The 16,437-nt window shown below is 38.4% G+C and overlaps 1 protein-coding gene across 2 annotated transcripts in view; it reads left to right on the forward strand.

Annotated features, from left to right (window-relative positions):
- The first annotated feature begins 16 nt into the window (after positions 1–16).
- The window catches only part of RTN4IP1 (reticulon 4 interacting protein 1), a 44,812-nt gene continuing 28,391 nt past the window's right edge, over positions 17–16,437 (forward strand). For both annotated transcript variants that reach the window (XM_079780414.1, XM_079780413.1), the window contains exons 1-4: positions 17–702; positions 5,571–5,722; positions 6,527–6,595; positions 7,507–7,631. In XM_079780414.1, coding sequence (XP_079636540.1) covers positions 429–702; positions 5,571–5,722; positions 6,527–6,595; positions 7,507–7,631 — 620 coding nt within the window. In that variant the 5' untranslated portion in view covers positions 17–428. The remainder of the gene's footprint in view (positions 703–5,570; positions 5,723–6,526; positions 6,596–7,506; positions 7,632–16,437) is intronic.

Below are 16,437 nucleotides of genomic sequence, written 5' to 3' on the forward strand. Positions count from 1 at the left end.
CGTCCCGCGGCGGCGGCGGAGAACGGGTGGAAAGGAGGCTCCGGGCTGGGGTCGCGGTGGGAATTTGGAAGCGTCTGTTTCTCTGTGGCGTCGGGTTCGCGAGCGCAGTCCGTCGGTCCCGCCGCGTGCTCCCGAGACGGGGCAGAGTTCTAAGGGTTTTGATTTTGGTCTGTTTTTAAGGGGAGGGGGTTGGGCGGGGAAGAGAATGGACAGAAGACTGACTGGAACGTTAATCGGAGCATTTCATATGCGAAGAGCCATCTAATTCCATATTCTTCTTCCTTCATTTGCTCCATTAGGCTCACTTCCATTTTTTGAATCCTCCGTTTTGAAATCGGACAGTGTGTTTGGCCTAGTTCAGGGGGTGACAGGTTAATCCAGTCTCAGTGCATTTTAATCAGGGCACGCACCTCAACCACAGGTTCACGATGGAATTTCTGAAGACGTGTGTGCTTAGAAGAAAGGCATGTGCTACGGTTTGCTTCTGGGGAAGCCACGGTATACGAAAGCTTTCCGTTAGAAAGATTAGTACTACCTCTCCGAGGAGCACGGTCATGCCCGCTTGGGTGATAGATAAATATGGGAAGAACGAAGTGCTTCGATTTACTCAGAACATGATGATGCCTATCATACACTATCCAAATGAAGTCATTATCAAAGTGCACGCTGCAAGTGTAAATCCTATAGATGTTAATATGAGAAGTAAGTTTGAAAGACATCCCTCGTTATTACATTTCTTATTTTTCTTAAGAGAATTTCATCAGGGTTCAGTAATTTTAAAAGATCAATTGTTATTTTACTACCCTTCTTTGGTTAACACAAAGGAATTGTTTAGGTTTTTGACAGTATGTCAGCAGATAGTTCCAAAATTTTTGAAATTGCAGTGCCCCTGGTATACTTTAATCTTTTACACAATGTAAGTTCGAATTGCTTCCAGGCTTCCTTAACATGTAAATTGGGACTTGAGAGTTGTGTCCACAGCTAACTTTCTGGTATCCTCTCCTGGGAGTTTTGTGATATTCTGAGGTCTATCACAGGTTTTAGAGGTATGGTTATGTTTTCACATCAGTTCAGAATTTGCATTTTTGTAATACTTCTTTGCTCTCTCACTGTTCACAGCTTTCTTTATTTCTTCAGAAATTCCATCCTTGCCAGTACTTTCCTCCGTTTTGCTGTTGCATTTGGCCTCAGCAGTTAAAATACACTTTTCTGTTATCCTAAGTGGGAACAATATTACTGTATCTTAATTTCTTCTGGGATATACTGACAAAGATTGAAGAGCACTATTGATTCCTTAAATATATACTATGCTGAAAAAATTAATTACTATTTGTGAATTACTTTAACTTTGGAGAGTAATGACAAAAATATTGCTTATGGGAACTTATTCATGTCTTCTGAAAAAGTAAAAAAAAAACCACCAACAAACACATCTGGGATGATTGATTGGTCAGTTAACCTCAGTGTTCTAAACAAGCTTCCATATGAGTTATAATTTTATCACGTGTCTGTTTTGAAGGCCTATATGTAGACCTACAGTTCTACTCATTAGATTGCCTCAATAACAATTGTGCAGGGTGGGCCAAAGTAGGTTTACAGTTGTATATGAAATACAGTTTATTCTTGTATTATTTATTAATTATTGTGTTATTTTCTATATGAACAACTTAAACCTACTTTTGCCCCATCCTGTATGTGAACTATGCGTGATGAATTAAATTTCTTTCATATATGTATATATTTAATAACAAAATTAAGATTAAGGTGAATCATTTTGTGGAATTTAGAGAGAAATATGAAAGAAGTTGAGACTTTGACTTCTTTAATTTCTTCCTTTTTGTTTCTAGGAGTTGTGATAGAGTAGAATAGCAATTCTCAAATTTTGTGTTCTTAAGATCTCTTTACATGCGTAATAATGATTTGGCTTTTGTTTATGTGAGTTATAGCTATGAATATATCTCCCTTGTTAGACATTAGAATAAGATAACTGGATCTTCATATGTATTTCTGTATTCAGTCTGTCACAATGTATTCATGATTTTAGGTCAGGACTTACTGTATTTTTGTTGTTCACTTTGACATAATAATTGCTACCACTACGTGAACATATTGTTTTATTCCATTTACACTGGATGTGAAGATAATTTAATTTTTATAGGATATGTCTTTAAGTGGTTGTTTTACATCCAATGATAAGTGTTTACACCCAATGATCAATGAGTATAAATTGTGAAGGTAGATTGTATACTCTGTTAGCTACTACCTGTTTCAGTACAGTGCTTCACATATGTGGTTGTCATGCAGTCATTTTTATGGCATTTTACATTTTCACTCTAATTTAAGATCACAAACTAAAATTAGCAGTATTTTATCCATGAGCATATTTACATTTGTCTTCTTTTAGAACTGCTAACTTTCGTTTCTTTGAATGCACATGCATAATTTGTATTGTGTACATTTCAATTTCAGTAGAATGGCTGGATCTGGACTTTCTTTGCTGCTATTTAATAATAAAATGTTGTAACATTTTACTTTTATATAGTATTCTTAAGACATCTTAGTTTATGATTTGAATGGGCAATATTATTTGCAAGTTACTCTCTTTATTTCCTGCTCATGGATTCTTTTTTGAGAATGTGCAATTGCTGTTGCAGAAAGTATCTGAAATGGTAGCTTGGGGAAATAAGTAATAACTAGAAGCTTGTAAGCTATAGGAAGCAGTTTTCCTTGACAAGAAAGCAAAGACATGCTATTTTCTTTTGAAAGATGAAAGTAGGCTGTTTTCCTGGAGATGGCCATTATTGTTGGACATAAAATCATAACTTATATAAATGGCTAAATAAATTTATTTCATTTAATAATATTTTATTCCCATCCCCCACCCCTGTGGTAACCATCAACTGTTATCCATATCTCTGGGTCCGTTCCTGTTTTGTTTATTCATTTGTTTTTTTAGATTCCACATCTAAGTGAAATCATATAGTATTTATTTGCCTTTCTCTGTCTGAATTATTTCACTTAGCCTAATACCCTCAATCCATCCATGTTGTTTCAGATGGCAAGATTTCATTCTTTTTTCCTGCTGGATAATATTTCATTGTGTATATATATCTCACATCTTCATTATCTGTTCATCTGTTGATGGACAGCTAGGTTGCTTCCATATCTTGGCCATTACTAGGAATGCTGCAGTGAACATAGAATAATTTTGAAATAAAAAATACAGCTAACAACATCATACCAACAGTTTGGTTTCTTTAGGTGGAATTAAAGCTTTGAAACTGATGACAGATTTATGATTTCCCAAATTATTCTAACTCTGACCCAGTCAAACTGGCCACCTCTAGCAATGGGATGAAGCTCCTAAGGGCCCTCATTTGTCATCAAGCAGGTTCTCAGTTACTAACTACCAGCTACATTTTGGATTTGGAACTAGTTTAGGTAATACTTGTGAGCCGGGGCTAATTCACTTAATACATTGGCCTATCACGGTGACCAAGAAAACTAACTCTGCCCTGCAGGTCTGTACCTCAGAGAGGACTGAAGCCTTTTTGCAGCTCTGAAACAGCAGCTAATATTTGATATGGCTAAATGCCTACTTCTGTTGCTCAAACCACATAGGCATTTCAGTAAATAATTGTTTAAATGTGTTTTAATGGTGGAAATGGAATATAAGATAGGAAAAGTAAAACATGACTTTTGTATTACATGTGAAGATTTTTATTTTCTTTCTTTGCCTGATAGAGTGCACACCTAACTAGCTAGATGACAAATGTGTAATACTGGCATGATGGCTTAGATTTTCTGGTACTATCCCAACTTTCAAACACTTTCTCCCATATGTCTTTAATTAGGAAAACAGCTCTGCAAGCTACCCACCTGTTAGCATCTCTCCATATTATCTACATTCCCTCCTACTTTATACGTTAATTGTCATTGTAAGGCCAGCCCTCCACTTGGGTTCTAGATTCTACCTCTCAGCTACTCTGGGGCATTGTTTCAGCAATTCTCTCCTGCAGCTTGAATCTTTTCTTTTCTACTGGGTCATTCCCATTAGCATACAGACTGCTGCTTCTCCTCTTAAAGAGGCGGGGGGGGGGGGGGGGGGGGGGAGGGGGGGGGACACTAAAAAATCCTCTCTCCATCTCAGTTGCACCTCTCACTGTCTCCTACTTCCCATTCTCTGTATCTCCACACCACAACTGCTCCTATCAAGGTCACCTAATGGGTACTTCCCTGAGAGTGGGTCGGGGGAAAGGAGACTTATAGACTGGTTTAGTGATTCTGGAATTTAAATTGTGGTACATGACACTAGAAAGGTAAGCGGGGTGCTTATCTTGGAGAACTTCGCGACATGTTCTCAAAAAGATGTCAAGTAGAGAGACAATTACAACTTTTGTGTCTTGGAAATATATATGTGTACATATGTATATATATAATTTATTATTTTTTAAAAAATTGGTTTCAGAGAGGAAGGGGGCGCGGGGGAGAGAGAGAGAAACATCAATGATGAGGGAGAATCATTAATTGGCTGCCTCCTGCACATCCCCTACTGGGGATCGAGCCCGTAACCCAGACGTGCCCTGACTGGAAATTGAACCATGATCTCGTGGTTCATAGGTTGATGCTCAAACTCTGAGCCACACCAGCTAGGCCATTTTATATATTAGGATTATTGTAGATAGAGTAAGCCAACTTATTTGAACCAAAAATGTGATCAGAATGTTTTCAGCTCTACTTAGCTGATATTTATGTAAATGTTCTTAAAAATAAATGGATATGTATAATAAAGCAATTAACTTGATTTAACGTATTAGAACAGGTGCAGATGAGTGGTTCTTTTTCACTGGAGAATCAATCTATGGACTTAATCCATAGATGTTCTGCAAACACTTTTTGGGAGGTGGGGGCCATTACTTACAGACCAGTGTCAGTGTCAAATATAACTATGCCTTATTTATTGGTTTATTAACTCAAACAGCTTTAGTGTTTCTCTTCTTCACCAGACTGGGCTCCAAACAACTTTGTTGTTTAAAAAGTTTATGAATGAATAAATTAAAGAAACTATCTTCAAAGAACAAACTAAAACTATAAGACAAAATACTGAAAGTACTGAAGCAGTTTCAAAATTGGATTTTAAACATTTTGAGCAATGGTAGCTTTAGTTTAACAAGTGATTATAATTTTCCAAGTAATTTTCTTTGAAAGGAACAGCACTCATTGTTTTGTTTCTTTTTTATTGAATTTATTGGGGTGACTTTGGTTAATAAAATTATCAAGGTTTCAGGTGTTCAGTTCTATAAAATATCATCTGTATATTGTATTGTGTTCACCACCCCAAGTCAAGTCTCCTTTGATCACCATTTATCCCCCCCTTTATCCATTTCTGCCTCACACACCCCCTTCGGCACTCATTGTTTTTAAGATTTCTTGTGTGGTGGCAAAACAAAATCATAAATTTTATTAATTTATAATCTATATCCAGAGTATCTAGAATTGTACCTGGCCTATAAGTAGTTTTTAAATCATCCCATTCTTTTGGAAGAAACAGATAAAACTGTATTTTATAGGTGGTTATGGAGCTGCAGCTTTAAATATGAAACGTGACCCTTTACATATTAAAATCAAAGGAGAAGAATTCCCCCTGACTCTGGGTCGGGATGTCTCTGGTGTGGTGATGGAATGTGGACTTGATGTGAGTTATTTCAAGCCTGGAGATGAGGTGAGTTATAGAATACTGCTATTCCTTTTCTAAATATGCAAATTTCATTCTGCTTCTTTTGGAAGTATATTCCATATCAGTGACCTTTCCTCTTCTTTCCAACAAATATACTGAGCTTTGGCTGGAACCCTTATTTTCTTGTCTCTGTTATCCTTGGTTCTGGCAGAATAGCTTGACTACGCTCAAGTGTTCTAAATCTAGTGCTTAAGAATTGCAGGACTTTCTGTATGATTGGGACTGTTTTTCTTTTTATTGAAAGAATCTTTAAGTGACAATTTTCTACATTATGGACTAGATAGTTTTTAAATAGCTGAAGTTTGGTATAATCACCTGTCACTTGTCACTTTGAATTTTTACACCAAGAAATTAAAGTGAGTTCATAATAATAGCTAACACTGATCTTGTTGCTTTTCATAAAATAATTCTTTAATCTCTATGAAGTAAGTACAGTCAGGCCCACTTTACAGATGGGGAAACCAAGCTGTACAGCTACACAGAAGTTCCACAGCTGGTGAGAGGTAGAGCCAGGATTCATGCCCCAGAGACTGTGCTCTTAGTGGTATTCTAAAGTATGTAGTCAGCAAATACAGCGGGATTTACTGGCATCTGCTTCCAGTGTGGCTTGACATCAAGTGCAGAATCATACTAAATAATACTTTTATATCGTGTAAAAATAACTCCTTTGGTTGTTGTATTGCTGACTTGTGCTTTTTTCATTGGGTGGAGTATGTATTGGGGACTACCCTCTTGCTTAGCTTTGGTTAAAAAAGATTTGTTTCTGATGAAGTTGTGTGTGTGTTTCAGGTCTGGGCTGCAGTTCCTCCCTGGAAACAAGGCACTCTCTCAGAGTTTGTTGTAGTCAGTGGGAATGAGGTAATTCACCAATTCTGTGCTGAAATGCCATTAGAAAGTATAAACAAAGACTGACAAATATCTCTGAAATAATTGTGGGGTTTTTTCAGATCAGGTTCATGTTTAATGGGTAGGTTTAAAAGAGCTAAGATAGAGAATAGGAATTTTTGAAAGATTAGAAAAGTATTTGATGTCATTTAATAACATTGCCTGCCAAAGTGGTATCTTTGTCTTGTGGAGCAGGGATTTGGAGTGAGATCTAGAAACCCTGCTGTGTTTCTTGGTTTTACCCAGTGTAAGTAGTGGAAACCAAATATACCAAATGGAGTGTACCGATTAATTATAAACAAAAGCATGGAAGTATCAAACTGTTTCAAGTAACCTTAAAAACAGGAGTCTAATCAAATACAGTCAAGAAGTCTGACAATTTGGACAGAGAGAAAGGGGTTAACATTGTGGAAATTGGCTACAGAAGGGAGGGAAGGAGGGATATTACTAAGATTAGAAAAAGTCTGGAAAGATTACCTTCCAGTAAATGGGAGCAAAGGAAACAACTGATCTAAAAAAAAAACAACAACAAAAAAAAAACAAACAAACGCAAATTACAATGTGTTTATGAGGGCTCAAGGTTTATTTGGATTTATTTCTGTGTATAGTCAGGACTAGTGGGATTATTGAATTAAGCAGCTATATCTGATAATGTAGCCTATAAAACATTACTGAGCTTCTGACCCCAGGAGGGCGGTTGAGTCATTTGGAGAATATTCCTTAGGCATAATCTTAAAGTAGGGTATGTAATAAATACTGAACCTGGCAGAATATTATAGGCTTATCTATGAGAATGGTTGGATTCCTGTGAAGATAAATGTATTTAATTGCATTCATAGGTTTGTAAGTCATTGCTTATTTTTTACTGTTATCTTCAAATCTAGGTCTCTCACAAGCCCAAATCACTCACTCATACTCAAGCTGCCTCTTTGCCATATGTGGCTCTCACAGCCTGGTCTGCCATAAACAAGGTTGGTGGCCTGAATGAAAAAAATTGCGCAGGAAAACGGTAAGTATCAATGGTGGCATCTAAACCTTCTCCCTTTCCTTTTGTAAGGTTTTTGCCATAGATTATCAGAAGCATTAAAACTAGGATCACTTACATGAGCAGAGTTGTGCTGACATTTAAAACAATTTCCAAAGAACTCTGTGTCATTTTGCACTTTAACTTTATTCTATTGATTCTTAGTCCAATCAAATGCAAATTTTAAAATTGAAATGTATAGATGGACTTTAGGACTCTGAACCTTCCAAAATAATGCAAAATTTTATGTGACTCTCGGGAAAGAAGGTCTGTGGCTTTTACCAGATTGCTAAAAGGGTTAAGAATCACTTTATATAATTTCTAAAGAAAGGTGCGGGTATTTTTTTCCTACCTCTAGTAGGAGTTGCTCTCTCATACTTGTGAACGTCTATGAAAAGCAGATAGAAAGAGAATGTAAAACACTGCTGAATAATCTTGAGGTCTCTTAGTCTCAATGCTTGGTATTCTTTAGGTTAATTCTGGTGCTTCAAGGCCTTGAATGTAATGCTTGTTTAAGTTAGCAACAATAGTGAGTAGAAATATCTTTGATGAACTTGAGTTCAGATTCAGATTCTGTTGCTTCTAACTGGGTGGCCCACTTGGTCACTTCTCCTCCGTGAGTTTGTTTTTAATGAGATAATACAACTAAAACTAGTGGCACTTGTGACACAGGGAGGCACTCAATAAATAGTGGCTACTATTATTGGCAATGAGATTATATTCTTTGAATTTTAGAAAGTTGGTATCATAGGGAAAACTAGGTACTAAGAACCGTTTAGTGTTTGTGATGAGGGAGAGAGCTATAGGTCAAATTTTAATAAATTACAATAACTTAGTTTTTGATTGCTAAGGGTTGTGCAGATAAAATAACTGAAGACTGTGCCATTTCATACTCCTGTTGTTGTGAAACATTGCACTTTACATTTAATGTGTTGAGTTACAGAGCATTGGATTTAATGAAAGCTGTATTCCTGAAAGCAGTATGAAGGCTATTCATCTAATGAGGTGCTACCCTTTATTGTAGAATTCAAAGCAAATATTTATTCTAAAGGTCAACCATGTTTATTTTTTAAGCTTTGAGGCTTATCTTTCTTGAAGTTGCCATTTTGGCTCAACACTTCGTTTAAATTAAATTAGTTTGACCACATAGATTTTTCTAATGACTTGTCGTAGTTAATAACCTTGCAAAAATCTTATTCAAGATTTTTAGACCTTTATTATTATTGTAGGCTCTGCATTGACCCTGATGCTTTATTGTTTTGTTTTTCCTTAAAAGCAATATACTTTCTATGCCCACATGACTATGTGGTTAAAGATCTGTCATTCCCTTCACCATTTCAGGGCTCTCCAGGCATACTCTTATTTAGTACCCTGAGGAAAACAATTTAGAAACAGATCTAGCTCTCTCTTCTCAGATACACAGATGTATGCCCCCATTTTATTGTTGGGTTTTGGGTAATTCCATGTTATCTTTTATTTGAACAATAATGGTTTGGAACTGGGGAAGTAGAGCCTTGGGTTCTATTCTCTGCTGCTAACTAATCAGGCAACAACATGCATGCTATCTATGGTCTCTTCGCACTTTCCTCCAAGGTACTGAATGTAGGACAGTGTAGGTTGTTAGGAGAGCTGTGAGAAGTGGAAAGTTTTATCCCCTATAAGGTGATTTTATATTATATTGAGTTGGGTCTGTTCACTGATTTAGTCACATATTAACCAAACTGGAGTGTATCCATTGTGAAGAGCCTCACTAGCTCACATCATAGACTTCTGTCACATTCCTACGTGCATGGTGACCCAGGATGCCTTTGTTCCAAATGGCAGTGAGAGGTTGGCCCTGGTGCTCTAAGAAATTTTAGTTTATGTAACTTACTACACATGGGTGGTAATAATGGCCTACCTCTCCAACTTCTTATTTGTGAGAAACACATGAGAGAGTTAATTAAGGACCTTAAAATACCATGAAAAATACTTCTACATGAAGAAATTACTACCAGAGTGGAATTTTACTATACATAAACCCAGAGGTTGCAGTGTCCAAAGTGGCTTCTCTAAGCAATAATTCTTTTTCTGTTAGCTGCCAGCATTAAGACACACTTTAGTCTGCACAAAGCAGGTCAGTGTTTGTTATTAAGGACATAAAGTCTGTTTTTATTTTCATTATTTTTTATTGAATTTATTAGGGTGACATTGGTTAATAAAATTATATAGGTTTCAGGGGTACAATTCTGTAATACATTATCTGTATATTTTATTGTGTGTAAAGTCTGTTTTTCTAACCAGTTAATTAAAAAACAAAACCTAGCAATGATAAAAACACCCATCAGCACCTTGGGAGTAATGACAAACAGCATTTTGAAATTAAGACAACGCTTTCTAAGAGTTTGATGGTGTTTACCTTTTCCTTTTAGTTATATAATTTTTGCAAAAACAGCATCAGTGAACCAAGGGGATAACTTAATATTAATGTCATGTAAAATGTCATTTTTGCCCACACTTCGGTATCACTAGAAAATGTCAGGTGAAATGATTTCCTTCTTACCCTGCCCATCATAGTTTCTTCATGATTTATTCAGTAGGAACACATAGATAATTTAGGGATCTTAAAATGAATACAAATTTTTTTAAAGTGCTAACACTAGATATATTTTTTAAAATATATTTTTGATTTCAGAGAGGAAGGGAGAGGGAGAGAGAGAGAGAGAAACATCAATGATGAGAGAGAATCGTTGATTTGCTGCCTCTTGCACGTCCCCTACTGGGGATTGAGCCCACAATCCGGGCCTGTGCCCCTGACCGGAATTGAACCTGGAACCCTTCAGTCCGCAGGTTGATGCTCTATCTACTGAGCCAAACCGGCTTGGGCAACACTAGATAATTTTTAAAGCAGTCTGATTATATTTATTAGTAGTGTCATGGTCCACCTTGAATATTTCATACTCTGCCTGAAATTCATCTCTTATTGGGAAAGTTGTACTTTACTCTGTTAGACAGAAGTATTAGAAAGTGTTAGAAATTGAACCATTCTTCCTCCACAAAATAAGTTTCACTTTTAAATTTTATGTACCTTAAACTCAATGCAGTGAATTTAGGAATGCTTTTCATTGTTTCCTTTTGACATCAGGCTTCATGACAGTCATATTTTGTCAAGTAAGGTTAAATCAGGTATCTGATTAATTCTGTTTATAGAATTAGACACGCTCAAACTTAAAAACACTGGATTTACCCCTCTTCCCCAATATGCTTATATTGGTAATTATAATAGCTTTCTTCTTTCAGATGCCTTCACCTGCCTGTTATTCACCCCACCACCCACCTGTTTCTCCCCTCTCTATTTGCACCACCCATGTGGTCTTTGGGTTTTCATTTGCACTTGACTAGGTTGTATAGTTAGAGGGATAATGGGGAGGAGAAAGAAATTCTTGCATTTTACTTGCTGAAAGAAATTGTGGGATTTGGAAGAGGAGGAGAGGGAGAGTGGAGGCTCTGGTCTGGCCAGTGTGATGCAAATGAATCTGGCCTCTACCCCTGGACTGCTCTTCTAGGAGCTGCAGGAGGACTCGGCTAAATGAATTAGTAGAAAACTTTTTCCTGGAAATTTGTGTTTTGCAGATTAGTTTTCTAGGTGGCAGACTAGCGATCTTGTGAAGTATAGAAGTCATTTACTTTTCAGTGCACCATAATTAGCTTCCAGCCTTGCCATTCAGCTGCAACTGTTCTCATGGGGTCATAGCTGACTAAGTCGCCAACACAATGATACTTTTCAGTTCTTTCTTCATATGTACACACACACTCACACACACACACACACACACACACACACACACACACACACACACACACTAGTGGCCCTGCGCAGTAGCTTGCTGCCGCTTGCCTCAGCTGGCCTCCCCACCCACTGTTGTTCGTAGCTCTCCACCGCACTGTAGTTCGCTGCCCTCCTGTCGCTCTCCGTCGCTGGTAGCTCGCTGCCCCGCCCTCCTGCTGATTGGTCGTTACCATCACGGTGTAACGACCATTTGCATATTACCTCTTTATTATATAGGATATATTTTATTGATTTCGAGAGGAAGGGAGAGAGAGAGATGGAAACATCAATGATGAGAGAGAATCATTGATTGGCTGCCTCCTGCATGCCCACTACTGGGGATCTAGCCCACAACCTGGGCATGTACCCTTGACCAGAATTGAACTTGGGACCCTTCAGTCCGCTGACGTTCTAGCCACTGAACCAAACCGGCTAGGGCCTTTTCAGTTCTTATAATTTGAACTCTGAAGTATCTGGCACCATTGACCACTTCCTTAATACTCACTTTTCCCATGGTTTAGGGACACCAGGCTCCTATAATTTTCCTCTCACCTTTTTGACCAGTTCTTGTCATTTTTAAAGCCTACCCTCCGCCTTTCTTCCTGTTACTCTTTTCCTTGTGTCCCACTCCATCATTCCTATCTCCCAGGATTATCTCATCTACTCCCAGTTCTATATATTTTGGTAACTTGCAGATTTATGTTTATAACCCCAACTTCTCTACCAATGTCCCCTTTGTATCTGAAACTCAACTTGAGCAAAACAAGACTAACTTATCACCCTGACTTCCTGTAGATTCCTAATGTCAGTTAACTGTGATTTACCTTAAGCCAAAATCTGGTAATCATTTACAAACCCTGCTCCTTTCCATTCCACTGTACAACTCTTTATGTTCATGTCATGTAAAGTTTAAGATTGTCAAATTTGGAAAAACATCTTTAAAATTTCTTTAATATATGAGCTACAGATTTGAGGCATTTGAAGTTTTGTCCTGCAGTGAATAAACCTAACATACCTTTGCATTTTAACTGACAACCCTCATTAACTAATTGGTTGTTGATGTCTTCCCTATAGTGGTGTCAAATAGCAAAAGTAATACAATTTAGTAACCAGTTTGATGTTCTTTATTCAAGGGAAGGCAGTCCATGCATTGGGGGAAGTCAGTGCCTTACAAGCAGTGGGACACTCTTCCCCAGGGATTTTGGACAAGAGCATGTTTTATAGAAGTTAGAAAAGGCAACATGGAAACAGAGAGTGATTGGTGAGGAGGTCAGTGATTGGTGAGGCTAAGGGGTCCTACTTTCTAGGATAGGGTAAGCTAGTGAAAGCTGAATTGGAGGATCGTGATTGCTTTTATGTTTCCTTGGCAGCGATGCATTTCCCATAAATGCAAGCTGACTTAGGTTTAGATTTGTGATGTCTTTTAATTGTAAGGACTTTCTACAGACTAACTTCTGGTTCTGTACATCTCAAACCTTGTTTGACCATGTCCTTTTTCATCGCTCTCATAATCTAGTGCTAGGTACAATGGTCCTTAATCATATCATAATAAAATTTCATAATGCCTTATTGTGTTGTCATTTTTTACAGGGGCCTCAGCCAGAAACCTCAAAGGGTAGAGGAAAAAGATATTTTCCCTCTACTACATAGCCAATGAAGCTTAAGCTTTGCGCCCTGAGAGGAGCCCCAGCAATATATTTGTGTGGACATATTAGCGGGAAGTAGGAATATTCCTAGAAGCCATTATGCGGAGAAAGAGACTTTCCTCTACCCTTCTAGGTTCTTTTGGCTGATCTGCTAATCAAATTGACATGAGACAGATTAGCAAGAGAAAATAATCAAGTTTAATTATATTAGCCCCATATACATGAGAGAGTCCAAGACTCCACATACATGAGAGGTTCAGAGATAGTTAAAATGAGCTATAAATGGCATTCTGAGCTAGGGATGAGGTAAGTCACCTTGGGGCTTCAGAGGGGAGGAAGGTCATTCAGATATTCAGTAATTAGAAGTTTACCCTGCTTTAGAGATAGGTCATAAACAGTTATTTCTGGCGATAACGGTTATTATGGGCAAGATCCCTAATTTAAGTTCTTTAAGGGGGAGATAAAAATTTTTCTTAAGCCTAAAGGGTCTTGATTGCTTTCAGCACAAAATAATCCACATACCGAAACAGCACACCTTGGGGAGCCTGTTTGGTACCCTTTCCGCATCCTTATATTAAGACTAGAGGCCCATTGCACGAAGAGATTCGTGCAATAGGCCTTCCTTCCCTTGGCTTCCAGCACTGGTTTTCCTCCAGCATCCGGGACCCAGGCCTTCACACCGGCCAGAGTCTGCCTTCTTCATCTTTACCGCAGACTCAGGCTGGAGTCTGCCATCTTCATCTTTGCTCCAGACTCCGGCCGGTTGTCTTCGCTGCTTCGCTGCAGACTCAGGCCGGAGTCTGCCGTCTTCGTCTTTGCTGCAGACTCTGGAGTCTGCAGTCTTGTCTTCGTTGCGGCACTCCGCTCCTGTAGATCCCTTCGCCCCCCGCCCTCCCTCTCATAGCAGACGTCCTACCCCACCTGGCCACTCCGAGCCTGGAGCAGCTGGGCAGCCGCCATCTTTGGCCTTCTAATTTGCATACTCACTCTGATTGGCTGTGGGCTTAGGTAAGATAGCCTATAACAACTCTATTCAGAAATTACAATGAACACATCAGTATTTCCCATTAAACCCAAAGCAAATGTGTTTTTAAATCACCTTTCCTTCAGCCCAGTCTAGTGTCATCTGAGAAGAGGGGAAGTATAATATACTGTACGAGTGAAGAGATAGAACTTTCAACTGATTGTGATTAGTAGGGGAGGAAAAATCATTTTCACTCTACCCTCCTGAGTTTTCTGCTGAGAGCCCTGGAACAAAAGATTGACCAGAGGAAAACCAATAGAAGTTGATGAGCATGTATACCTTCAGCTTAAACTATTCAATATGCTAAGGTGCCATATTTTGAGGTTGCATGTCCTGAACCCCGTCAGCTCGATGGTAAATTCTTCTCTGGCCACATCACTTCTCTCTCTCATCCACCCTATTGTTGCATCCTAAATGATCCTGCCCTCTTCTCTCTTCCTCCATCCTGTACCAGATTGAAGGAACCAGTTCCCACTGCCTATCCTATTTGGGGAGATGTGTTCCCAGTACCCCGGGTTGAAATTCTAAATACATTTCCCACAGAATCATTGTTATACTTTGCATGAGGTTCTTGTTCCATTATGGGTTAACTAAACCTTTTTAAACTGCTACCCTGGGCACCTTGCCAAGATGTATAAATAGCTTTGTTTTCATGGGAAAATGTGTTTAAAGTTCCAAACAACTAATTCACACATGAACTCTTCTATAACTTGGGGAATGTGTCTACATGAATTACTGAGGCATAAAAGAAGGACACAAGTCCAGGCTGTTTTGGTCATGTTTGGTTGATTTGTTTTGTAGCTATATTCCACTTATTCAGATTGGTTTTCTCACTTCAGGGAATCAACTTGGCATATTATGTTATACTTTGCTATCTTTCACTCGTCCCCCCTGCTCCGCCCCCTGCCCAGATTAAAAAGGAGTCTCTGAAAAATGAAATGATACATTTTCAGTATCATCCTTTTTTTTTTTTTAAATCTTCACCTGAAGATACTTTTCTACTGGTTTTTGGAGAGATTGGTAAGGAGAGGGAGAGACAGAGAAATGTCTGTGAGAGAGACACATGGATTGGTTGCCTTTGCACACGTCCCAACCAGGGCTGGGGATCCAGCCATCAACCAAGGTACATGCCCTTGGCCAGAATCAAACCCGGGACCCTTCAGTCCACAGGCTGACGCTCTTTCAACGGATCCAAACCAGCTAGAGCATCATCCTTATTTTTGAAAGGCCAGTTGTTTCTACTGATGGAAGATTTAGCCATATTTAAATCATCTTTGTTTCTGAGCCATTAGGACTTAATAAAGGGCATTCTGCTCTTATGAGATGGCTGTTTCCTCCCACAAGCGTGTGGTCTGAGGGGAATTGTGCAGGTCTTTTGCTTCTGTGTTAGAAAGGCAGGGAAACTAAATATAAGCTTAAATTAGATTGAAGAAGCCAATTCTTTCTTTTTCATTGACTCCTATAGTATACCTTCATGATCATCATTTCACAGGTGATGAATCTGAGGCATAGATAGTCAGTGGGAGTGTTGGGACTGGACCCCAGGTTTCTAGGTGCCAGCCCTGGCATTCAGAGATTTCTGGGGCTAATCCAGAATATAGAAGTTTGAAAGATGATTCCCTACTTCTGGATCTTTCGCTATTTTGTAGTACATTTCATATATTTTTTATTTGTAAGGCAATTAGGGTGTTGATACCCTTCCCTCATATAATACTGAAAAACGTGATTGTAGAGGACATATGTGCCAAAATGCTAAGAAAAAGTGACTCAGTCAGAAAAAAAGCCAACATTGCGTTAGCATCTTAATGTATTTTGGGAAGAATTCAGAAGTTGGGCAGAAATGACAAAATTAGATTTTAGGGTTTAAGAATACATAAGCAGTTTAATAATTATTCATACTTTTGCCCATATTTTATAAATCTGCCACAGTGTAATTCCCACTGACTTCAAAAGAAGATCTATATGTGGACTTAGGAAGTGTGAGAGAAATGTGATAGAAAATCTTGGCAATTTTGAATATAGTGCTTTTTGCAAATAGAGTATTTCCTGGCACTTGCTCTGTATAAACCACTAAGCAATACAGCACAGCTTTCTGTACTATAACAGGCTTCTACTTAATAAGGTTTGAGTATATATCATAACCATTGTAGCTACTGGGTAGAAAGTATTCCAAGTATAGCACATAGTGAAGGGCAGCTGGGGGTAAGCACAGCAGTGCTCTCCCTTTGTAGTGGAAGTGCTTTGAAGAGTACAACAAGAGTAGTTAGCTTAGCCACAGGACTTTACACTGTAGAGAATCAACTGACTTAGTGC

This window comes from Cnephaeus nilssonii (genome assembly GCF_951640355.1).
Source record: "Cnephaeus nilssonii genome assembly, chromosome: 9".
In the NCBI taxonomy this organism is placed as follows: Eukaryota; Metazoa; Chordata; class Mammalia; order Chiroptera; family Vespertilionidae; genus Cnephaeus; species Cnephaeus nilssonii.